The 26,638-nt window shown below is 38.2% G+C and overlaps 2 protein-coding genes across 12 annotated transcripts in view; one reads left to right on the top strand and one right to left on the bottom strand.

Annotated features, from left to right (window-relative positions):
• Positions 1-4,583, bottom strand: part of ALB (albumin) — a gene marked incomplete at its 5' end in the record, with an annotated part of 143,809 nt that extends 139,226 nt beyond the window's left edge. Inside the window, one exon of one of the 2 annotated variants that reach the window (XM_079919529.1) lies at positions 4,282-4,583. Of the gene's footprint in view, positions 1-3,771; positions 4,170-4,281 lie in introns of those variants that run through there. The other variant, XM_079919528.1, reaches the window with a different exon arrangement.
• Positions 4,584-4,741: 158 nt separating this feature from the next.
• Positions 4,742-26,638, top strand: part of ANKRD17 (ankyrin repeat domain 17) — a 160,504-nt gene continuing 138,607 nt past the window's right edge. For all 10 annotated transcript variants that reach the window (XM_079919514.1, XM_079919520.1, XM_079919519.1 and 7 more), the window contains exon 1: positions 4,742-5,249. In XM_079919514.1, the coding sequence (XP_079775640.1) occupies positions 4,842-5,249 (408 nt within the window). In that variant the 5' untranslated portion in view covers positions 4,742-4,841. The remainder of the gene's footprint in view (positions 5,250-26,638) is intronic.

Raw genomic sequence — 26,638 nt, 5'->3', positions numbered from 1 at the left:
GCTTTTGCTTAACTTCAGCCAGAGTGAGGTGCCTCTTTCTTAATAATGCTAGCCAAAATGGTGAGGTTGTCTCTGATTGGCTCCTTTTGTTAACCTGCCCATTCCTAAACCAATCCCTATGACTGAGGAATTATGGTACTTTGGTTGGCTTGATTCATGGGCCCACTCCTGTGGTATGGGAGTTAAGACCAGGAAATGGATGGTTGCACCTGGAGAAACAAGGGTAGATCTACATTAGTTAGGACAAATTCTCAAATATCAGTGGGTCACACAAAAGAATGCATAAGAGGGGCTTCCCTGGTGGCACAGTGGTTGAGAATCTGCCTGCCAATGCAGGGGACACGGGTTCGAGCCCTGGTCTGGGAAGATCCCACATGCCACGGAGCAACTAGGCCCATGAGCCACAATTACTGAGCTTGCGTGTCTGGAGCCTGTGCTCCGCAACAAGAGAGGCCATGGTAGTGAGAGGCCCACGCACTGCGATGAAGAGTGGCCCCCACTTGCCGCAACTAGAGAAAGCCCTTGCACAGAAACGAAGACCAAACACAGCCATAAAAAAATTAATTAATTAATTAATTAAAAAAAAAGAATGCATAAGAACTCTAACACAAGTTAATAGGCAGGCAGCTATCCTCCAAGTGAAGATTCAGGAAACCAGAGTCCTTCCACCTTGTGGCTTCGCCATCTTCTACACATGGCTTCCAATACAAATGCCTTAAGTTGCTGGGGAATGGGAGATGCTGGAGAACTTTTCATGTGATATCTTTTATGGACCAGAGATGCAATAGGAGCTCATCACTTATACTCACATTCCACTAGTTAGAATCTAATTGGCATATCTAACTGGGAAGCCTAATTGCAAAGGAGGCTGGGAAATGTAATCTAACTCTGTGCCCAGAAGAAGAATCTAGTGTCTGCAAGAGTCCACTATTCTGATCACTAAATATCCATTTTACCTCTCTTCCCAAACAAAGAACACATCCTACTCCAATAAAGACAACCTAGAAGTTCTATCCAGTTACTAGGTCGGGCTTAAAGTCTAGTTTTTAGGTAATGTGCAGTCCTCTTCATTAGGTCCAGATACAACCTATGAATTAAAAAACACAAGTTATCTCTAATATCACCCCAAATTCCAGGAAACATATTGTACAGTGGTAGATCAGAAACAGGTAACTACAATATGCTCTCATTAGGAAAAGAGAAAACTGTGAGACACTAGGCAATATAGATACATAACAATGATGAAATACTGAGCAGGCATTTTGTGGTCCATCTGCTGTGAGTGGAGGAAATTTTGATGAGATCGCAATTTAGTTTTGGAGGGGAATTTGTCCTCTGTCTTCTGTATGGCCCAATACTGGCCTCTGAAATGTTTTCTGCCCATTATTACCCATGGCCACGTCCTATGTGAGTACTGGGGAGTTGTAAAGCATTTATGCTCTATTTTCTACTTATGCAAGTTTGGGATGGAACAGCTGCCTCAAGGTTTTAACACTTGAACAATATTTCAATCAAGTTCATAATTTGATCAGTAATAAAATTCCTTCAAAAATTTAGTCCTATGATCTATTTGCCTCCAGTAACTACACCCAATTTATTCCTTTGCTTCCTTGCCCCCGTGTCAGTTTCTCAAGAACTTCATCCCAGCCTCCTTGAGGCCATCGAAAATAACAGCCTTGGATGGAAAGGCCAAAGCCTTGATCTGATTTTTGTTCCGGCACTAAATCTTGGGAGGACTGTACTCAAGGCCTCTTCTAGTTTCTTTTTTTTACTGTTCCAGGTCAAGAATTCCAAATATTCCTATGCACTTTCATTTCTGCAACTGTTTCCTGAGCTTATCTCTTTAGCAAAGTCTTGCTAAAAGTAAAATGCTAAAATGCAAAATACAGTATTACTTATACTCTTTTGAACTATTTCCTCTTATTATTGAGATTGTACTGAGCTACAGTCTCAATAGGTAGGTAATAGTTTTACCCCCCTTTTTGCCACTGCGAAACATGGGTCTCCTTCCAGCCTCTGATACCAGTTTCTCCAACATCTGCTGCATCATCAGTAAGCCAATACCGCATATTTTATAGCATAAAAATATGGGGTACTGCCTAAGCAGTACCCCACTTCCAGCACCAATTTCTAGGTTAGTCATAGTCATTCTAGCTCCTGTAACATATGAATTCTCAAATCTCAATTTTCTCTCTTACAGGAAGTCCAAAAAGCAGTGTTTCTAATTTGGAGGTGTCTGTCTTCCAAGTAGTAATTTAGCCATTCATGCTCCTTCTCTCTTCTGGCTCTGGCCATCTTCAAAATACAGTTTTTAAGATCACCATACTCACTAGCTTCAAGTTGATGGACAAAGAGTGAAGATGGAAGGACTTCATTAAGCCTGAAAATGAGCATGTCACTTCCTTTTACACTTCACTGGCTAAAAGTCATTCAAATGACCACAAATAACTAAAGGGAAGTTGGGATATTTAGTCTAGCTGTTTGCCCAGGAAGAAGAAATAAGTTTCATGAATGACTAATCAAGTCTCTATTACAAGGTTCTAAAAGGAAAAAAAATGCTACATAAAAAGAACAGAAAGTCACTCCAGGGTCTTTGTCCATTCTAATAGGTGTGACCTTATTCTAATAGTTCCAACAAAATAATCATTTCCCTATTATATAAAAGAGTAAGAATTCACTTTGTTGTAAATAATGGGATTACTTCAAACAGAGTATTTGTGATAGTGTGATAGGTACATAAGTCAGACTGCAGAGGGTTAATAAGTGAAATTCAGATAACAAAAAGAGACATTGAATGTAGAATACTCTTTAAAGCTTGGTTGTGAAGGAAAGGAAACACAGTGGAACCACAAATGTAGAGGATTGAAGACAGAAAAGATAATAGAAGAGAACTCAGGGATTGGAACTAGAGTACAGACGGATAATTCATCTCATATAAGAGCTGGGAGTGTCTCATTCCTCTGATATTGGAGGAAAGGAAAGATCCAGAAGTACCTAAGTTTCTAGCATTTGGAAAATTGAAGGAGTTTGTGACTAATAGCATTGATCTTCTTGTGAAGTTTGAAGTAAAGTCACATAATGAAATGTGGTTGGGATTTAAAGACTGCAAAAGTATTCTGGTGGGAAGGGAGAAAAAGGTGCTGAAGAATATATAAGTAGGAGGTTAAGACCTAAATCTGTAGCGTTAAGATACATAATGTAGTGTACTGCTCTGCACAGAACTTAGCAACCGCTGTAGGAGAGGAACAGGCAGATGATTAGCACTTCGTGTGTATATTTACTATAACACTTATTACACTGTAAAGCCCCAGGAAGCAGAGACTTAGATTTTACAAACTATGCACACAGTAGGCACATGATGAATTTTTGCTTGAATGAATTGATTCAATCATTGCCAATTCTGCCATAGTACTCTGTAGAGTACTGGCAACTGCCCACATTTCATATGGTATGCCAATGCTAAAAAGAAAAAAAAAAGGCTAAAAAAATTCAGGCATACTCAGCTAAACTTAGCAGTCTTAAAACGGCAACTATGTCAGCTGAGACATACTTTTTATCTTGTGCCAGTACATCTTTCTTTGATGTTTCCTTCATTTTCCTTATGCTACTGTGTTATTGAACCTGAAAGGGATAAATCTAAGTTCAATAAGCTACGTTATTATTACAAAAGTCCTGAAAGTTCTTCAGACACCTACAACTGAACTCACAACCCCCATCACAATATTCCTTTCAAGAGATTCACAGACAAGGATGACTACTTATGATGCTTACTTCACAGATAAAAAGCTGAGTAGGTGAGGGGTGGAAGGACAAAATCGAGGTCATTCACTGAATCGTCAGCAGAGTCTGGCACAGATTCTGCTTCCTTCTCCTGTTTTCTCCCCTTGGAAACTTCAGAGTCGTAGTGATCTCAGACTTCACTTAGTCGAACTCCTTTATGTTACACAGGTGTAAACTCAGGTTCAGGAAGTCTGACCCAAGACTTAGTCAAAGTGGGCTCTTTCCTTTACACGACGCCATCTCTCAAGATCCACAGCCCTAACTCACCATTTGGCGGTAGAAAAAAATGGCCAGAAACGAAACTACGTACAAGAGTCCAGAACCAGGCTCCACCTCCCGGATCAGGCAGTCCGGGCCTCCAGCTAACAAAGCGTCTGGTCCGTGCTTCGGTATCGGTTCCCCACCCGGCCCAGGCTGCTCCTCTCCAGCCTGCCCGCCCGCCCCCAGCACCGCAGCACTGCCCGCCCGCGGGGGCCCAAGTCCCGACCCTCGAAATCTCACTTTCGTGTTTCGGCCACCCGCGCGCCACCGCTCAGGCGACGACTGATGGCGTCATCCGTACTTCCGCCTGCGGCTGCGTTCTAGTCATCAGCGAGGAAGGAAGAAGGGAGGTCTGAAGGGCTGTGTGCGGGGGAAATAGCGAGGAAAGAGAAGCAATCCGGGTGTAGCGGGCGCTACGGCAGTAACCGCGGCCCTCCTCTGTCCCTGGCGTCCCCCCATCGGAAGTCGCCCTAGGCACACTTCCCCCGACTCTGGGTAGTCTCCCCTCCGCTTGATCTCCCGACACCCCGGTCTCCCTCTTCGCCTCTAACCACCCCCTCCTAGCTCCCTCACGCTCCCTCCCTCTCCCTCCCTCCCATCGTCAGGCTCCCCGCCCTTAGTATCGCGAGACGAGGTGAGAGCTGGCGGAGCGGCGGCGGCGGCGGCAGCAGTAGAGGTGACCGAGGCGGTGGCGGCGGAGGCGGCACCGAGCGCTGTGTTGGTCCCGGTGCGGCCGAAATCGCGGTAGAGCGTAGCCCCCACGCCCCTCCCCCGTCCGCGCCCTCCCTCTTTCCCCGGAGATGGAGAAGGCTACGGTTCCGGTGGCGGCGGCGGCGGCGGCAGCTGAGGGAGAAGGGAGCCCCCCGGCGGTGGCGGCTGTGGCGGGCCCCCCCGCGGCTGCACCGGCGGCGGAGGTCGGCAGCGGCGTTGGCGGCGGCGGCGGCAGCGGGGCTTGCTCGGCCTCGTCTCCTCGTGGGATGGTGCGAGTCTGCGACCTGCTCCTGAAGAAGAAGCCGCTGCCGCAGCAACACCACAAGGCCAAGCGTAACCGGACTTGCCGACCCCCCAGCAGCAGCGAAAGCAGCAGCGACAGCGACAACAGCGGCGGCGGTGGAGGCGGCGGCGGAGGCGGCGGCGGCGGCGGCACCAGCAGCAACAACAGCGAGGAAGAAGAGGACGACGACGACGAGGAAGAGGAGGTTTCTGAGGCAAGGGCCTGGTTTCAAGGGAAGGAGGGAGGAAGGGAGCGTAAAGGGTAGGGGCCAAAGGTGGGAGGGGACTTGCGGTGGGACAGATTCCTGTGGGCTTGATCTGTCTTAGGGGCCAGGCTTTCCACTGCCCCCTTTCTTTCCCCGGCCGAAATTGTGAGGTGTGGACATGTGGGGGAGGGTAGCTGACACGTGGGGGTGGGAGGACCACGGAGTGCACAGAGTTGGTGAACAGCACGTTACCCTGGCATGGTTCACTCGGTTTAGGATGGAGGGAATCGCTTAGATTCCCTCTTTGCCCAGCCGGCGGGGTCGGCCTTGGGCCAGTAGGGCCGTGTTACTCCTGGGGCGGGGGCGGGACCAAAGCTGGAGGGGTAAGATAATAGGTAGATGAGTTTCGTGAGGAACGACTAGGAGGTTGGTACATTTCTCCCACTTGTGAGGTGGAGGGGAGCAGTTTTGGGGGGAGGCAAGGTTGTAATGGACTCAGAGCTAGGTATTTGTGTACGTGAGAGACACGTGAGAAGCTGTACTTTTCCATACTGTTCTGCTGCAGGTTTTTTTTTTTCCATAACTATTGTGGCTGCTGAAGTAACCTTCACTTCCTCAATCTCTCAAGGATTTTGGATGAACTGATCTTATGTCCATATACATTTATATGTAACTCGGTGGATGAAAAATATGTTTGATCCTTACATGTACATACTCTTACATTTTCAAATGCTTCCTTGGTGAGGAAGAATTAAGCTAGGCCCTGTTGCTTTCCACATAACGTCAGGCAGCTGAAGAGTCTGCTTTGGAGCCAGGCTTGGTTGTGGTGAGTTGGAATAGGAAGGCCTCTTGGTTTGTCCTAGTGATCTGGTTTCATAATAACTGTTTATAATTTTTCCTGGGTCCACAGACAGGCGGCGTTGCAGGACCTCATTCTTCAAAGAAGACCATTTAACCAAAACTCAGTAAAACATACCAACCATACTGAGAACAAGCGAAGAAGAGTTAGCCTTACTAGTTAGCAGCTCTTTTGTAACTCTTTTGTCCACTCCCTGAAATGGAAGCTTGAAAATCTTGATCTGAAGAAAGAAGTTGTAACTTAAGGCAGCAGAAGGAAAAGCAGCTTTAAAGGCTGATTATAAATTAACTTATAAGAGAGAACAACTGAATTATCTAGAAGTACCACTTGCCATTTATTCTTTTCCACAAGCACAGCTAATTTTGGTAAAAGACTGGTTTTTCGAAAATTGCATTATTGGAACTTGGGTTCCCTAATTTCAAATAGGGAAATACCTTTTAAAGAATTTGAGACTTGTCTGTTAGTAGAAGACTAGATTCTCTTTGACCTCAGACTGGATGAAGTTATATCGGTAGAGATGTAATAAATAGTTCGTGCGTGTATACCAAAAAGATGGACACTCCCTGCTATTTCATTTAGCCTACTGAATTCTAAGGGTAGGTTTGTAGTGATAGATTTTGTATTGACCTAGTTGGGTGTTTCAGGATAGTGTGTTGCTCAGCCTGCATATGAAACAGTGAAGAGAAGGATGTGACAGGATCCTTATTTCCAGTAAAATCTATTATATGGTAGTTAGAATCATTCAATTGTATTATTTTTACAGAGATGAGAAACATTTTAGAGGTAATCTCATCTAACCCTTTTATTTTAAAAATGAGACTTTTTTTTTTTTTTTTTTAAGGAAACTGGTTGTGGTGGTAACAGCAAAAGTGGAAGTCAGAGTTTTCTAATGATTCAGACCAGTATACTTTTCATGACAATTTATTCCCTGTATCTCCCTCCTGACCTTTTTCAAAAACTAGGCGGTCAATTGCAAGGTAACACAATCATGCAGCTATGGGCAAAATACCAATATTTTATTAAGATTTTAAATTCTCGGATAAAGTATCAAGCTCTGGTTTGGAACTTAATATGAAGTTGAGTGCAGTACTTACTGAAATATTATTCTCTAAACTTCACATACCTAGATAGTTCTGTCCATTGGAATTGAGCCAAATAAGCAAAACTTTTAGTAATTCATTAAATCATGTAGAATAGGCTTAAGTTTGTAGGTGTGTTAGTTTTGTGAGTTGGGTTTGTTTTCCTTGGAAGATAGGAATGATATATGTTGACTGATCAACTAGGGGAGTGTTTTCTTTGTTTTTAATATGCTTTATTCTGTCTTCTGTACAGTGGTGTAAACAGTGGGTTTGTCATTTGTTATGGAGCTGAGTCAGGAGAAATAAGTGGAAGAAAGCACAACCATTTGTATAAATCTATACAGGTACATGATGAGGGATAAGCAGGCAGGAGGACAGTATGTCTCTGCACCTGCCTCCATCCTTGACCAGAATAGAGAAATAAATAAACGTAATTGTCACTGTACACTATAAGCTAAATGGATGAGTTGTGCAGTGTTTTTCATTTCATTACCGTTTTATTGACATGTTAGCAGAAGTTTAACTTGCTAGAGCTAGGAAATCTTGTGGCTAATACTTAATTGTACTTACTTCCTTTCTGTTATTGGCTACACAATGAAAAATATGGATAACGTCTTTGAGATTATTCTTCCAATAAAAAAATCATTGAAAGGTTAAGAAGGAGTAAGAAAGGTTATAGTTTTGGGATATTTAACCTACAAAAGTGGAGGATAATTTAACAAGAATATATATGTTTACTTCGATGAAACGCTAGCTGGATATTTTGTATATCTGCTGGAAGAGGGAACACTGGAAGGAAAGGAGATTCAATTTAAATAAAAGCTTTATTTGAATGTTCAAGAAAAAGAATCTAATTTTTACTAAACGTTAGCGTAGGTTATTGAGAATTGGATTTTCTCTTCAGTATTTCAGAATAAGGATAATCATGTTTTAGATAATTTGTGTAACTTCAGATATTCCTTTACCCACCTCCCCAATCTGATGCAAAACCTTAGATCAAAAACTGAAAATTGCAGTAATTTCTCAGCTTTCAGTGGGTGACTAACCAATATGGAAAATAGAAATGTATTTCCTAACATAAAAGTTGTGATGCACATCTTTTCCGATTAGTGGATTTCCGATTAGATGGAGCTTGGATTCATATCTTTGGTCCATCACACACTACGTTTGTGATCTTGGGCAAGTTACATAACCTCTCTCCTGTTTCCTTATATGTTAATGGTGATAATAGTAGATTCTATCTTATAGCATTGTTTTGAGAATTAAATGAGTTAATACAGTTTTCATGTATTCCTATTTTCACCCTTAGGTGTTGTCATATTTGTTTCATTATTCATAAATGTTTGGAGTTTCTACTATATGGTAGGAGTTTTACTGTACTGAGTAAGCAACGGTGAGCAAAACTATTTTAAGACATTGATTTAAAAATATACCAATGATTAAATATAAGTTTGAGGAAGTATGAGAGTGAAAGCAAATGGTTAGATGTATATCCTGAATAAAGTATATGAGAAGTATACAGATGTTCGGAGGGGATATTCATACTCATTTTAAAGGCAAAGATACTGGGTTAGAAGGGTTTTATTTAGGTAACTTCATTAGGGTCACGTAGCTGATAAGTGGCAGAGTGGACTTAACCTGTGTTTGTTTGATTCAAAGCAAAGCCTGCCTATTCATTCACTCATTCACATACTCTGGTATGCCGTGTGATGTTGAGTACGACATCAGTGATGTTGGCATTTCAGATGAGTTAAAACAAATTCAGATGGCATAGGGGAAGATACTTTTTGGCAGTAGGACAACCACTGAAGACAAATTAGCTACCCTGAGCTTTGCTTTTCTTGTTCTGAAAAGCTCATTAAAAAAAAAAAATACAGAGAAGTACAGATAAATATATTCATATTTCCACCATTTAGAATTAACAGTTGCTAACAGAATGAAACTTTATAGTGAAAACCACCTTGTTTAGAGGCAATCTTTTTGCTTCTCCCTGCCTTTCAAGACTTACGCTTTTTAAGGTTATCTTAGAAAAAAAAAATTTCCTTTTAAATAGGAGATGTTAATTTAGGGTCTGGATAGGCTGTGAATACCCTGGAGTTAAACTCAAGATTTGTTGAAGGTGCTTATAAGTTGTTGTTGTTTTTCTTCTTTTCTTCCCTTAACCTGTAGTATGTGTGTAAAACTTTCATTAGATACCATACTCAGAAGTATATGACCACCTCCTCCCTCCTTCCTACCTTGTTATTTTGAAACATTCTCACTGCGTGGTTGTGGGAAATCAGGCGAGCATTTATATGGATTGTTTAGAATTGGGAAACTTGCTTCTAAGGTAATGTGGTAATGAAGAAAGCATATTTATGTTGTGAAGTAGGGGGTTGCAGATTTATCTTTCTGGTAAATTAGCCCTATGCCTACTCTCTTTTCTCTTAAATTCTCATATTTTGCCTTTTAATCGATGAAGCATTTTCATCTAGTCTGCTATGTTCTGTCAGATCCAAAGACAGAAAACTTGTCTTACATATCTCTCTATCTCCTACTGCACTGTACCATGTGTGTTATTAATAAGTCATAGCGTCTTACCTTTGCTAGGATTTGGTGAAGTCAGATCTCCGAAGTAAAAATAGTTTATAAATATATCTTATTTAGTTACTTTGGACATATTTGGTACCTCAAGTCTTTTTTATTTTTTTAAAGATTTCTTCTTTTTTCAAAATATTTATGTATTTATTTATTTGGTTGCATTGGGTCTTAGTTGCGGCAGGCGGGCCCCTTAGTTGTGGCTTGCGGGCTCCTTAATTGCGGCTCGCCGGCTCCTTAGTTGCAGCACGTAGGCTCCTTAGTTGTAGCATGCGAACTCTTAGTTGCAGTGTGCATGTGGGATCTAGTTCCCTGACCAGGGATCGGACCCCGGGCCCCCTGCACTGGGAGCGCAGAGTCTTATCCACTTGCGCCACCAGGGAAGTCCCTGGACCTCAAGTCTTAAGGTAACAGAACTTGCTTGCAGCTATTTATGGTGGACCCCTGTCAGATGCTTTTATGGGATTCTAATTACTCAGTTTAGTCTAGTCATTAACCTCACCAGCCTAATTGGAGTTAGTATTGTGAAAGTTTTAACTGTTGAATAATCATCAAAGCAGTACATTTTGACTCCCAGAAATTCACTAGACTATTTGCTAGACTGCTTCTACTAGCATCCAGATTAGACCATCAGTTGACTAGCAGGTTGATTTTTAGGCCCTTGAGAGTATTTGCACTTATGACAGTATATTCTGTATTTTTTAAGGATAATTTAGTGGCTTAGGAAATGTGGATATAATGAGCTTCCTTATAATTTTTCCGTACTTGACCATAGACAAAAAGGAATTTTTACTTCCTAATGGTATGTGAATTAGTGCCTGCTGATACCACTTATATTTTTGTTAGGACCGATAGGGGGCACCAACATCCATGGTAACCTATTCCAAATCTGACTAACTTCCTTCAGCTTTCGCCTTTTGAAAAAAAAAAAGTCATTAGGGAATAGAAGGTGATGGGTAGATATGAATACTCCTTCGAGTGCTTGGAACCTTACCTTCCTGGTAGAGTTATGCCTATCCATTTGCCACCCAGAAGCAAAATACCCTTCCTGACTTAACGGTGTTTTTACTTCTTAACTTTTTTTTTCTTTTGTCTTTAGAAACTATTCTTATCCAATCATGAGGGGAAGTGGAATTGTAGAGCATTATAGGTATCATTTTATCATGATTTGTAATTTAGGGTTTTAATTATTGAAAAGGGACATGCTGGAAATTTTATCTTCCCCAAGAATGCTATGAAAAAATCAATATAGACTTAATTATTGAAAGCATAACTTAGGTTGTCTTGTCATCCTACGAAACTCATAAACATTACCTGATCTTTTTAGAGTTGACTTTTTACGTTTACTTCAGGGTGAAACTAGAGATAAAAGAGGGTCAGGTGGAAAAACATGTAAATATCACAATACTTTAGGAATTCCTTTTGGAGCCAATATTATTAGTGTTCTTATAGATAATTTTGATATATAATAAAATCTCTCAAAGTATGTAGATAGATCATATTGAATTGTACTGATGGGAATGGACAACAAGATTATTGAGAATAGATTGAAAATTTTAAATAGGTTTATATGAGTCATGGGTAAAAAAATGTGCTTTTTTGATTAAATGGTCTGAAACAAAGCATGCTTTTTCAGTAAAAGTTCAACATAATGTTAAACAAGATTAAATAAGGTATTAGAGATAACCAAAGTCATAATTCTAATTTTAAATAATGCTAAGATACATCTGCAAAAAATAGATTATATATATTTCTGTCTGCTGTACCGTGAAAATGATTACTAAAACTAAGGAAGTTCTAGAGAGAGAGTTTAAAAATGATTGGAGGGTGAGGGATGGAAGCCATGATCAAGGAGGACTGCTGATTATCCTTAATTATATTCTCATTGCTCTTATTATTTAATGTTCAAATTAACCAGTTACTCAAACTGAGTCACAACATGTATTAGTGTTATTTCAATTTTGAAAATAAGTAAACTCATTTCTCATTTCTTGAGATTATTTGAAAGTATAGACTAGACATGGCAAATTTATGAAACTAGTTTATAGCTGTGCATCTCCGGTAGGGTGTATTCCCCTCCCGAGCTATCGTTTGGTCTCATTTAATCTTTAATTTTTTAATCCTCCCTGCCCCCCAGTAAAAAAGAAGGGAACAGAAAAGAAAAGTGGAGAAATAAAAGACCTATCCTAAAATTAATTCTTGGCTTGGTCTTTCCTCATGGAGTGTTTTTTAATTAAAGAACATTTGAATGAAAAATATTTCAGAGAGATCTGTGGAAAAATTGGTTTCATCAGTTTTGAATTTGGAATAAAAAAACATTAACATGAAGTTCTGTTTTCCTTTTCTTCTTTCCTATTGCCCTAAATCTGAAACCTGAGAAGAAAAGGAAGTCTTCCTGTTTGTGTTACACCAAATCTGTTTTCAGTTTAGTCTTTAACCCCGTTATTGTCTTTTCCCTTCTCTGTGCCACATTTCCCTCTTGTTTTTTATATGAAGTTAATAACAAAAATAGTCCTGTTGCAAAGCCTCTAGTGTAGTTCTTACTAGTGTGAGATTTGGTATAGGAGTGGATTCTTTTACTTGTGAAACATTTATTGTGTATCTACTATGTGTGGCTGTTTTTACTATATAATCTCAACCATTTCCTTCTCAGGGAATATGAAAAAGTTAGCTATATTTAAAATCATAGCTCTATATAGTTAGTAAAACTTTTAAACTTGCACACGTGAAAACTTAACACAGTGATGGAATTCTGTTTTTTATGATTTTTAGAAGATAAGTATCACTATTAGTATATTTTTCTAACTAAGTTTATTTAAGAGGCATTATTGAGACCTAGCATAATCACTTCGGAATTTTGAGGGTTTTGAAGAAATTGAGACATTATTCCCAGCTTCATAAAATTTAAATCTTGTTGAGACAAAATTAATAATAATTTAAAACTGTGAGGATGATTTTAATCCTGTATGATTACTTTACTTGGGAGTCTAACAGTTTTCAGTGTATCTGTGTGCCTTTAGAATTGGTCTCATTATAGGGATTGTTCTGTTTTTGCATACTGATAGTGTAGACTTTACATCTTTTATGAGTGTCTCTTGGAATACTCACTAATTTGGGGTATTTTTTTTTATTTAAAAATTTTTTTTAAGATGAGGCCTGTTATGTGATACTTTTTTAGAGTGTCCTTGACTACTAAGTTACACCAAAGAAACATTCATTCTAATTTTACCCTGAAGATTTTGTAGTAAGAAAAGAGGTAGCTATACTAGTATACTTACGGTTGCTGCAGGTAGAGATGGGTTAGAATATGAAAAATTGAGTTACAGGGCAATGTCAAATATCTTTTAAATTAGATCTTAAATACAGTGTTTCTATAATTAAACATAATTAATTAAGCATACATATTTGTAGAAACTTACACATATTTGTAGAAAATTTGACAAAATCAAAAAATATCTAAGGAATACAAAAATCATCTAATCTTTTTTCCAGAATTAATCATTATTATTTGAAATCATCTTTGCATTCTTTTTTTCCTCAGATAATGATTACGTATTTATTTAACTATAAAAACTAGTGATGCTTGTTTTGTAAAAAAAAAAAAGAGTCTTCTAATACATGAAGGTTTTATCCAACTCTTAGAGTAAATGCTGCTAACAGCTTGGTGTATATCAAATGGTCTAGTTTCTTTGTTGGTGAGAGTGAGTTGAATGAGAGAGATGGTGTGGGTGTGGGTATGTGTGTGTGTGGGGGGGTGTCTGAGAGAGTATGTTAGGATTTGGCTCATTCTCATTTACTTATGAATGTTTCACAGTATGATGTTCATAATTTATTTGATCTTTTATGTTGGTAGACAGATTGTTTTCAGGACATTGCTATCACATACACATTGCTGAAGTGAACATCCTTTTACAGTTATTTTTGAGTATAAAAGTATTTCTTTGGAATGGATTCCTGGAAATGGAATTTAAGGGCCAGAGGTTATTCACGTGTTAATTTGATAAATGCTCCCAAGTTTTACTTCCATCAGCAGTGTGTAAGAATGCCACTGGATTTGATCATCTTAGTTTTTAAAATCTGTTAAACAAAAAATAGTGTTTTGTTTTTGTTTTCCTTATTACTGTTGACATTGAGCAAATTTTCCTGTTTATTTTTTATTTGGATTTCTTTTGAAAATTTCCTGTTTTATCTATTATTACAGTTGTTACTTATTCTATTAGAGTTTTTTTTTCTTAGTGATTTGTGATGCTGTTTATATTTATGGGTATTAATCCTTCACGGTGTTGTTGCAACATATTCTCTGTTTACATTATTTTTACAACGTAGAAAATTTTTTATTTTTTTGTAGTAAGATGAATTATTCTTTTATGACTCCTTCTTTACCCCAGTATTTAAACAAAATTTCTTAGATATTTTCTTTTGATACTTCTATACTTTTTTTCCCAAAGATACATGGATATCTTTTTGGATATAGTATTTAATTGTTTATCCATTTCTTATTTACTCTTTTCATCAGCATTTGACCTTGCTGACCAATCCTTGCCTCTTAAAAAGTGCTATTCTCTTTGCTAATGTAATACCCCCCTCTCCTGTTTTTACATTACTAGCTGCCTTTTTTGGTCTTCTTGCTTCCTCCCACCCCCTTCACTGTACATCCTTTGGTTATTTAGTACATCATTGCTCATTCCTGGGCCCTTTTTGGTCTTTTATCTGCTTACTTCTTAGGTGATTTTATCTAGTTTTGTGTCTTTATATATGCATTTGCTAATGACTCTCAAGTTTATATCTCCAATATAAACCTTTCTTCTTGAGTACCGGGCTAAAACTTCTGGCCACCCAACAGTTGTACAAACCTTTCTTCTAACACATAGTCTTCTTTCTTCCTCAAGAGAATCAATCCAAAGTCCCATCTGGATACTACATATAGCTCACAGTGTAGGATATCTACATAATGCTTGTCCTCTTAATTCAGTCCAGTAATCTGTAAAATAATAAAAAACGTATCTATCCTTCCTTTGCCCAACCCATTGTACAGTGGTGAATAGGAATAGGATAATCATAATGACAGCTTCTTTGGAGAAGGAAGGAGTAAGTAGACAGCAGTCATTGGTCCATAGTAACAATGAAATCCTTCTGGACAGGAGAAGACTGCCCTGGCAACTATGTAAAATCCTTGGTTAAACTCTGATTTTGCTCTCTGGGAGGAATGCCCTTTTGAATATTGTGTGTGTCCTTGGCTTTGTTCTTTGGTGATTATTCCTTGTTATCTTCCTTTGCCACATCTGAAGTAGTAGGCATTTGAGATTGCAAAACTTTTATAGCACTGTACCAGTTGGCATACATTTAGGGGCTGCGGGGTTACTTAAAGTTCAGTTATAGAGTTTTATAGGCCAGTAATGTGGTTTGATGGTAAATCTGTCTCAAACATTTAATAGATTTCTGTTCTGTTTTCTTTAAGTCAGTACCATGTGATATTAACTACAGCAGGTCTCTTTTTGTCATATTTATTTTGAAATCAACTCATTCTCTTACTTCTCTCTCTACTAGGCCTTTTCCTTTCTCCCTGTCTTACCTGGCTACCTTGAGGGCATCTGAAATAATAGGCTTCGGTGACATATCAGTCAGGATTTAACCAGAGAGGCAGAACAAGTAGGAGGTTTATATATGCTAGATAGATAGATAGATAGGTAGAAAGATAGATAGATAGGTATATATTAAGAAATTTATTACAAGGAATTGGCTTACACAATTCTGGGGGCTGGCTAACAAATCTAAAATTTGTAAGGTAAGCAGTTGAAAAGGTAAGAGCTCAGGCAGGCTGGAACACATGGGCATATGCTGAAGCTGTTCTCCATAGGCAATTAGAAAAGGAAGATCCGGTGAAGGGATAGCAGCTATAGACTCAGCTGGTGTTTGGAGTCACATTTGTCAGGAAGAATCCAGTCTCTTTTAAGAGCTCAGCTGACTAGGTCCAGCTCACTAAGGATGATCACCCTAGCTTATTAGGGACTTTAATTATATCTGCAAATCCCGCCCCCCCCACCTCTAACAGCAGCACCTAGATTAGTGTCTGAATAACTGAGAGAAAGTATTTACCAAATGGCTGTTGCCCTTCTTTCCTCTTAGTTTACCCTAACCAACTTGACACATCAAAAATCATCATAGGTGGGAAAGAAACACCCTGTACCTGATCTTTGTTACTGTCTGACAAAGAATCTCTGAGGTCAGAAAGTTAACTCCTTGTGTTTGGAATGCAGAAACAACTGCCTTTCCCAAACTTGAGAGACCCCAAATTAGACTGTTATAGAGTAGGGTTTGCTACTGAGAGATCTTCTCAGAGAGATCTCTGCTTACAAACTGCCTTATTCATAGTTGAGTTGATCTTTCTAGTTATTCTTTAAACAGCTAACACATCAATATTTTGAGTTTTTCTAATTGCTTTTCTTGGAGCTCCATACCTGGTAGTCTTGTGATGTGCCCTACTCGTTATTGCAGGCAAGAGTTTTACAAGATGCTTTGCTACTGCATAAGACTTGCTGGCTTCCCAGCCTGATACGCTTCCTTGCTACCTGTCTTCTAAGCCTTATCAGAATTTTTAGGAATTTGTTATTGCAGCATTCCACTACTAACTTACTGTATTAGTTACGGTATAGGATGGGTTATTTGAACAAAGAGACTCCAAAATACATGAAGTTCAAACAGGGTAGATTATGTGATAATCTGGGGGTAGTCCTTCATGTCATTCGTAGATCTAAGTTTCTACTGTTTTGTTACACCATCCCTTAACCTGTGCTGTCTAATATGGTAGTGACTAGCCATATTATGGCTACTGAGCACTTGAAATGTGGCTCTGGATTTTTAATTTTATTTAATTTTAAATTAATGTAATTTAAATAATCATATGTGGCTAGTGGCTACCATATTGGAGAATGAAGATACAGAATGTTTCCATCATCACAGAAAGTTTTATTGAATAGCTGTGCCTTAGAGTGTTGACTTCATCTACAAGTTCTAATCTGGTTTACTAGCATTATGTCCATGTTTCACCCTATTGTGGGCTGAATTGTGTTTCCTCACAATTCATGCTGAAGCCCTAACCCCCAGTATCTCAGGATGTGACAGGTTAAATCAGGTCATGTAGGGTGTGCTCTAATCCAGTCTGACAGACATCCTTATAAGAAGAAGAAATTTGGACATAAAAAGAGACACCAGGGATGTGTACACAGAGAGAAAAGGCCATGTGAGGGCACAGTGAGAAGACGGCTATCTGTAAACCAAGGAGAGAGGCCTTAGAAGAAACCACACCTGCTGACACCTTGATCTTGGACTTCTAGCCTCAGTAACTGTGAGAAAATAAATTGCTGTTGTTTAAGCCACCCGGTCTATGTATTTTGCAAGGCAGCCCTTGCAAACTAATACACAGCCCATGAGAAATAAGAACTAGAAAAGTGAGCACAGATAGCTTCCTTTTAAGGAGTTGACCAAGAAATTGCAAACATTACTTCCTGTTATATCCTGTTGGCCAGAACTTAGTTATATGTCCATACCTAGGACCTAGCTCTTGCTCTATGGGCATTATACCCAGATACAACTTGTGGGAGAAGTGTTTTACTAAAAGAAAAAGGGGAGTGTGGATATTGGGGGATAGTTAAAGACTTACACCAATATAATTCTAGGATTACATTGTCCTTATGGCTAGCAATATAAGAAAAAAAGTCACTTCTGGCTCCTGAAATATTCTTTTTGGCCTAGTTTGGGTCATGTGTCCATTGCTGAACCAGCAACTTCTACTACGGAAGAAGATTTCTTTGTTCAGGCCTACATCATGTCTTTCCACTCCATCTTGGAGGTGGACTAGGAGAGGTCATTCCCACCTGAGCCATCTCTCTCCATCTTTGCTGCCATTACCCTAGTGCTGGCTATTATCTTACTTAGACTTCATAGCAGCCTCCTAATTTGATCTCCTAGCTTTCTCTTCTGGTCTCACCATACTCCATTTATTATTCATGCAACAACTAAGCTAATCTTTCTGAAATGTAAATTGTTATTTGACTTCTCATCTCTCTTAGAATAAAGCCCAAACTTCTAACTTGGCCTTAGGATGTTATATTGACTCCAATAAATGATTGTCTTTTGTCTCTTTTTCAGTATTTATATCTGTCGTTTGTTTTTCTTCTCTTATTGCATCAGATTTGAACAGGCCCAAAATGTTGAATAAAAGTGGTAATATAGGCTATCCTTGTCTTTCCCTTGTTTTAATGGGAGTGCTATTGGGTCACTATTAAGTATAATCCTTTATCAATTTAGTATATCTCTTTCTTTTACCCTACTAAATATTAGCAGAAATGTATACTGAATTTTGTCAAATGCTTTTTTGGCATCTATTGAAAAGATCATTTCTTCCTCTCCCTCCAATCTCTTCATATAATGAATTGCAATAATAAATTTCCTAATTACCTGTGTTCGAGATACTTATTATGATGTAGTTTTCTTTTAACATACTGTTGGGTTTGATTTCATTAAGCTTTTGATTTATATTTTCTATGGAGATTATTCATTTCATATTAGATTTTCAAATTTATTGGGAGAAACTATAGATAATTTCCTTCTTACATCAGTCTTATAAAATTTGTGCTTTATAGATTTAATTTATATGCATCCTTTTTCCTTTCAGTCTTATATGTTGTATTTTTAACTGTTTTTGCCATTGAGTTGTTAGAAGTTCGATCAAGTGCTTTATTTGATCTCTTTATAGTCAAGTAATTTTTTAAGTGGCTTAAGTAATTTAGTGTGTACTTCTTAATTGTGTATAATTTAAACAATTTAATAACAATACAACAAAAATTTTATTGTTTTAAGCACTTAAGTGTACAGTTCAGTAATGTTAAGTATATTCACATTGTTGTGTAACAGATCTTCAGAACTTTTTCATCTGGTAAAACTGAAATTCTCTACTCATTAGACAGCAACTTTACATTCTCCTTTCCGCCAACTCCTGGCAGCCAACATTCTACTTTCTGTTTCTATGAATTTGACTACTTTAGATACTTCATATAAGTAGAATCATATAGTACTTGTCTTTTTGTGACTGGCTTATTTCACTTAACATGACGTCCTGAGATTCATACATGTTGTATCATGTAACAGGATTTCCTTCCCTTGTAAGACTGAATATCCCATTGTATGTATATATACCACATTTTGTTTTATCCATATATCCATCGACGGACATTTGGGTTGCTTCCACCTCTTGGCTTATTGTGCCTGTTAATTTTTACACTCAATTCTTGTAATTCGAATTTATACTGGCTTTGGAGGAAGACATGAACTTAGTCTTATGTTTCCAAATAGTTAATCAGTTGATTTAGCTATTTCATCATCTATCCTTTCCCACTATTTGAAGTACTACCTTTATTTCATATATTTAGACAATAGAACAATAGACTGGGTTATATCTGCTCAGTATGTATATCTTTATATGTATTGTATTTGTATAACCTTAAGGCCCACGTACTAAAATTAGTTGTTTGTACTAAGCAATTTCCTGTGCTTTTTGACAAGTAGCTAACATCTGTAGGGTTTTATGGTTAACAAAGTAATGTTCCATATTTTTCATCTTACTTAGTGGTCTTTTGAAAAAAATATATATATATATATATTTTTTTACTGCCTGTTAAGCCTGTAAGCAGGGTTGGCTTCTTTCCTTCCTTTCTTCCCTCCCTCTCTTCCAGATTTCTACTAAAGAAGTAAAGGTGCCTTCAGCACCAGCATCTGTACCATGTTCTTATTGATTTGTGATGTCATTAGCCTTAACTAGGCTGCCTTTTGGACTTGAACACCTCCATAACACTATTAGAGCAGGATCTACAAACTATGAATGTGTTTTAGTTCTCTTGCATTATCATTCTGGTGTTCTTTAGTTTTGTTTCAATATTTTAAAAATATATCTCAAATAAACCAGGAATAATTTAATACTTATGCAGCTGCTATTCAGGAAATGCCAAAATAGCAGAGCTGCTATATGACCTGAGATAGATGTTTTAATTCTATTGAAGAGATGATACATCTTTTAAACTGAACCTATGCTAAAGTATGTAGCAAAGTTACTAAACTATGACTGATGTTTGTTTATTTAATGTTGGTGGAGTCTTAAAGGGAGATTGCATTATCTTTTTTTTGTTATTAAATCATGTAGTAAATGTAAATTGTGTACTTGTGTAAACAAATTTTTGTTTTGCATAAATGGGGTCATTATAAAAATATTACGAAAATTTCTTTTTAAAATTAATGGTCTTATCATAGACTTTTCCCATATAAATACACTTATCGTTTATCTTATTCTTCTTAATGGCTGTGGAGTGTTCCCTTGTCAGGTATCATGACTTCCCTGGTTTTATTGAGTGTTTTGGCTGTGTCCAGTGTTCTACTACAAACAATACTGCAGTGGACTCTTTTTGATATGTATCTCTGTGTATGTGTGTCTGTATTTTGGTAGGATGTATTCCAATGGTGAAAGTGCTAGACCAAGGGTACATGGGTCTCTTCCTGTAACTCCCATTTTGTTATGTGTATGAGCACTGTATTTTTAAAACTACAGTGGTTTTGTAGTGGTTTAGTATGTTTTAGGATGTGCTATGTCAGATGTCAGCTTTCAAGCCCCATTAATATCTATTCTCTGTGGATGTCACTCTGGTAGCTGCTTTACCCATTAAGAGCCAGATAAAATATCACCTCTTCCCTGAAAGTATTCATAACACTTAGAACATTGGGTAATTATAACCTCAATAACTAGTATTTTAATAACTAGTATTTTAATGAGTGCTTACTATATACCAGGCACAGTTCTAATTTCTTTATGTATAGTATCTCATTTAACCCTCACAACTCTAAGAGGTAGATAATAATATTATGCACAGTTTGTAGTTGAAAAAAAATCAGGGAAAAGAATAACTTGCTCAAGGTCACAGTAAATGATGGAAATAAGATACAAACATGGGCAGTCTCACATCAAAGTCTGCTTTTTTTAACTTCTATAGTTCACTGCCTCCCTACTACTCTTTCATGGTCTCCCTAGTAATTGCTCAAGAGATGTTTTGTATAAATTGTAGAACTCACTAGCTTATTTCATGTTGCATTTTGGTCATCTTTACAGATCTGTGTGAATGACATCTTTTTCTAGTTTATGACTTACCCCTGGGTCATTATACATAAGCAGTAATAGTCCTGGTATGTTTAAGAGTCGGTTAGAACACCATATTATAAAACTGCACCCCACACCCTTCAAAAAAAAGACTTTATAGGAGTGTAGTTAATGTTGCTCTGTTCTGTTACATCTTGTTGTTTCCCTAACTCCATCTTGGGAAAAATTCATGTGATTGATCTTGAGATGGATTTCATAGATTGTGAGTGAATCGTATACTATTCTTCCCCTTTTCTGGAACGTCAAGTGAAAATAGATACCTTGTAGGTGACCTCTTTTATAGTAAGTTCTTAAAATGTGAAGTGAGAAGAATGCTGTCTTAGACCCTACTACATCTCTCAATTCATGCTGTCAAGTAAGTGTGATGTACAAGCTAAATCTCTCAGCCTCACCTAAGAGGGACATCATAATACCTTCTTTTGCTGGGGGTCAGATTAGCTAAGTGTGTGCAAACATTTGTGAACTATAACAGTCTCCGTAAATATTAGTTTTTAAAACTGAAGTTTGAGGAAGAATGGAGAGTGTTGTAAAAATGGGGTTACTGACTAGTAATATGTTTGGTTGTTTTTAAAAAATACAATTTAAAATCTGTAAGTTAGAAAAATCTGACTCTTTTATTTTCTTTCCTGACTCCATTTAATTTGATTATTTTATTGAATTCATAGACTGCCAATAAAACTCTTCAGCTGTAATTGTGCATGTGGGTTAATTTATTTTAGGTGGAGCCGGTGTTAGCATAGGAAGTGGGATTCTGTAATGAAGATTCCACAAATAATAGTTGTGTGGGTTAAATGATCTTTTAGGATTATATCCTGGATTCATTAGATCTTTAGTATTTAAATAGAATATATTCTTAAATTCCCCCAGAATTTAAAGTTTTTTTTACTACTTAATTATACTGTTAATAAAGAGGGACAGATAAGAGTAATGGGAAAGTCAACATCCTTTTCTTACTCTTTTATCTCCTTTTCTGGGAATGATGAGGCAAGCCGTATTCGGTGACTTCTCTGCTGTAGGCTTAGCAGGTGATTCAGTAGTTCTAGATAAAATGGCCAGATATCAAAGCAAAGATCTGACCATGCTGTTTTCTTAAGTCTCAGAACTTTTTTTTAAAAATAAATTTATTTATTTTATTTATTTATTTTTGGCTGCATTGGGTCTTCGTTGCTGTGCACGGGTTTTCTCTACTTGTGGCGAGTGGGGGCTACTCTTCGTTGTGGTGTGCGGGCTTCTCATTGCGGTGGCTTCTCGTTGTGGAGCATGGGCTCTAGGCGCATGGGCTTCAGTATTTGTGGCACGTGGGCTCAGTAGTTGTGGTTCGCAGGCCCTAGAGCGCAGGCTCAGTAATTGTGGCGTGCTGGCTTAGTTGCTCCACGGCATGTGGGATATTCCCGGACCAGGGCTTGAACCCGTGTCCCCTGCATTGGCAGGCAGATTCTTAATCACTGCGCCACCAGGGAAGCCCCTTAAGTCTCAGAACTTTGAAAACATATCCCTAACTTACTTTGTGGATTGTTCTTTCACTTGTACCTTTCCTTCCTTTTTTTTTTTCTTACTCTGCCCAGTATTACCACCTCTCAGTCCAAGATCCACTCCACTATTCGACCCAGTTTGCTGGCTCCAACCCAAACTCTGGTACTGGGTTCTCTTAGCCAGAGCCGTGTTCTGGAATATATTTTAAGTTGTTAATGTGTTTTAGGTATGTGGGAGGTGTTTTGATATGTAGAAGTTCTTGCCTACTTTATCCTTATCACCAGATCCTCTTATCTTGTATGCCAAGACATAAAAAACATGGGCTTGGTATTGCAGCTTTTTGTCTCCATGCATGAGCAACTTCGTTTTATTTCCCATGGAGCCCAGAAGAATAGCAAGGGGAGCCATTCATTGGCTTAGACAGCCTTGAATGTTAAGATTCATAAATCTTAATCAAATACTAAGGGCTTCTGACCTTACTACTAGAAGCAGAAGTTTCCCTGAAAATCTTAATTGAAGGGTCAGATTCCAGTTTCATTAAACCCCAGGCATGTGAATACTTGGCAATTTCTGTGCCTGACATAAAATTACATTCCATTATAAAATAACCCATTGCCTTTGTATTTGTTTTCCAATATTTCTCCTGGAAAAAAAACATTATATGGAAAAAGTTTAAAATCAAGTTGGGAAACTTTTGCATCCTGCTTTAATACTTTGTGACTTTGGGAAAATTACTGTTTAACCTCATTTTCTTCATCCATGTTGGGACTAATAATTTTTTCTAACAGAGTTTTTCTAAAGAATGGAGATAATCTCTATATCTAGTACACTGTCTTATATGTTGGAGGTATTCATTACTTAGTTTTTTTGTATTTAATTGTTAAATGTAATTCTTGAATGAAGTTGTCATTGTTCTTTTCCAGTCAGGAGCAGTTTTCTTTACCTTTTTTAGGTCATGGATTTTAGTTAGATTCTGATGAAAACTGTGGACCCCTTCTCCCTCATATGTACTTAAATATATACATACAGCATTTTGCAAATTTCAGGAGGCTAGAACTTTTGAGGCATAGGTCTATGAACCGTGAATTATTTACCTTAGGTGATGAGTACTGGATTTCATCTTTCATCCACTGAGGAGTTCAATGACCTTCTGTACTTTTTATCACCTCTAAAATTAAAAAGTAAACAACCCCTTCCATACCTCTCCTCAAATAATCATATCAAAGCTAAAGAATTTTTCTTCCAGAAGTTGACACTATATAACCTTTCAGAGAGTTTTCTTTGGATATATAATAGATTAGAACATTTTAAATCACTACCAGTCTTTCTTCCTTTGTTCTTTGTGAAACCATTGGAATCTTGACTCAGAAAAAACTAGTTAAGAGATAATTGGTTTCTATATATGCTTTTCTTTCCCTAGAGGTATGAAGGATGTCTTAGGAAATGATAGGATGCACTTAATAAAGTTTATAGCTATTTCCTCATTCTGTGTTTAACACCAAACTATAAAGCTTTAATTTTATTTCTTCTGGCTTATTTTACAATTTTTGTCTTAACTTTTCTTTTAAATATGGTGCATTGAGTACATTCCTTTAACTTTCTTTCTTCCCAACATCCCACTTATATGGTTTAAAGATTGAACTAAACCACAGTTTTGAAAAGCAAGGGACAGATGTTATTACACTGGTCAAACTACCTTAAAGAGGAGTAAAAGGACTTCATTAGCTCTGTAGCTTTATATGTGCTCGGATGTGTGTGGGGAAGGAGGGAAGATCCATCTTTAGGAATGGATAAGTCCATATTTGAATAATATCATCAGTACTGGTTTTCTTTCAACATTTTAGTCTCTCTTTTCTTCTGTATTAGTTTTATTTTCAGCCAGGCAAAGATGGCTGCCAGAGGAGAGGGGGGATGGGATATTATTCTAGCCAGACCTGGGTCATATGGCCACCCCAGTGGTAGCTGGGAAGACTCACCTCCACCCAAATCACATGTAATATTTTCCCCACGGACAAGAGGGATTATATTACTAGAAAAAGGGACCGGGGAGAATGTGTGTTGAACAGTAAAATTGCAGTTGACAGTCCACTACAGGTACCATCAGAGGACAAGAAATTATGAAGAAGATAGGAAGTTCATGGGATTGGATTGACAGCAAAATCTCAAAGGAAACTGGAACTCAAGATACCAGAGGTAAGCTCAGGATTTCCTAGGGGAACCTCAGAAAGACTCCAAGCTTGGAGTCAACAAGTACAGAGAACAGTAGTGGGCAATTGGGTAATAATCAAGAATTTTAAAGAATTATTTTCCAAAGTGCTGCATTAGTTGGACCTCCTTCCTGCCCTTTCTCCAGTCTTAACAGCCCTGGTGGCAGTCATGCCTGCCCTCAGGCCAGAAGTCTAACTGTTCTCTTTTAAGAAAGTAGATTAGCAATTCAGTAGGACATCTGAGGTGTTGGAACCTGAGAGAGAAGCAGAGGCACTGAAGCATGCCTCTTCAGAGAATAGCAGTTTTGGCGGATCCCAGCAAGTTTAACTTCCTGTCTAGGTACCTTTCTGGGATACCTGCTTAAATAGTACTACCCTCCCATTTAAGGGAGACACCATTTGGGAAAACAAATTCGAACAACCTCAGAGAGAGCCAAAAATAATCTTTTTTATGCCAATATAAACAGACAGACAGTTGAGGAGAATAAAGATGGAAGAGGATTAAGATGAAAGAAAGAACAGCTGACCTCAGATAAAATTCAGAAGAAAGCTTCAAAGAAAAAAAAGTGTAATATGTATTTTACTAAGATTCAAGAACATGTTGCAATGATTAATCATAGTTTCATTGAAAAAGTGGCAGAGAACCAGGACAGATTTTGAAAATTATGAAGATAAATTTTAATGGATGGGTTAAATAACAATTTAGCATGAATCAAGACTGAGTTGTTGATTTGGAGCCAAAGAGGAGGAACTCTGTGTATGTGAAGCAAAAAAAAAAAAGAAAGAAAAAAAATCTGGAAAAATTGAGAGAAAAAGAGTACGGAAAATACATCACAAAGTTTTCATATCTGTAAATATGAGTTCTAGAAGTAAAGAACAGGAAGGTGGAAAGGAGAAAAATATTGAAAGAAATCATTGAAGAAATATCATGAGCCAGAGAAAGATAATGAATTTCAGATTAAAGGAACCCATCTAATACCACACAGGATGAATGGAAAAAGACCTATATCTAGACATGTCTGGCAAAATTTCAGAACTCTAAGGATAAAAAGAAAATCCTCAGTTACTGCCAGAGACAGGGAATAAAAAATGGAAAATCAGGTCTTCCCTGGTGGCGCAGTGGTTGAGAGTCCACCTGCCAGTGCAGGGGACACGGGTTCGTGCCCCGGTCCGGGAGGATCCCACATGCCGCGGAGCAGCTGGGCCCGTGAGCCATGGCCGCTGAGCCTGCGCGTCCGGAGGCTGTGCTCTGCAACGGGAGAAGCCACAGCAGTGAGAGGCCCGCGTACCGGAAAAAAAAAAAAAGGAAAATCAAATAACTGAGTTCTTAGCAAACGTGCTGAACGCTTGAAGATAGTGAAGCAGTATTTTCATCATTTGGGGAAAATACTGAACTTAAATTTTTTATAGTTAACCACATTATTTATCATATGAGGACAAGTATATTTTTATATTTAGAAAAACTATGTACTTGATATGAAAATATTTGAGACACTATAATACAGTGGAAAATATAATCCAAGATAGAGGATATGGTGGTAGGGCAGTGTCGGGGGGAGGAAACTGGTAGCTACAGTGGCAGTCTTGGACCTTCAAAAAGAGCCAAAGAGAGGGCTTCCCTGGTGACGCAGTGGTTGAGAGTCCACCTGCCGATGCAGTGGACATGGGTTCGTGCCCCGGTCCGGGAAGATCCCACATGCCGTGGAGCGGCTGGGCCCGCGAGTCACGGCCGCTGAGCCTGCGCGTCCGGAGCCTGTGCTCCGCAACGGGAGAGGCCACAACAGTGAGAGGCTCACACACCGCAAAAAAAAAAAAAAAAGAAAAAAAGAACCAAAGAGAGCTAGAAGAAAATTCAAGTGCTGCCACTCTTAGAAAACATGGACAATTCTATTTCAACCAGTAATGTCTAAATGATATAAAATTACATTCTCTTCAGTGATTAGTATTTACTTAGTCACATTATAAATGCAGTTAATTAATTTTTAGTTTTTAGACTCAACCTA

This window comes from Stenella coeruleoalba, assembly GCF_951394435.1.
Source record: "Stenella coeruleoalba genome assembly, chromosome: 4".
Lineage (NCBI taxonomy): Eukaryota > Metazoa > Chordata > Mammalia > Artiodactyla > Delphinidae > Stenella > Stenella coeruleoalba.
This window is presented reverse-complemented; position numbering and strand designations above follow the sequence as displayed.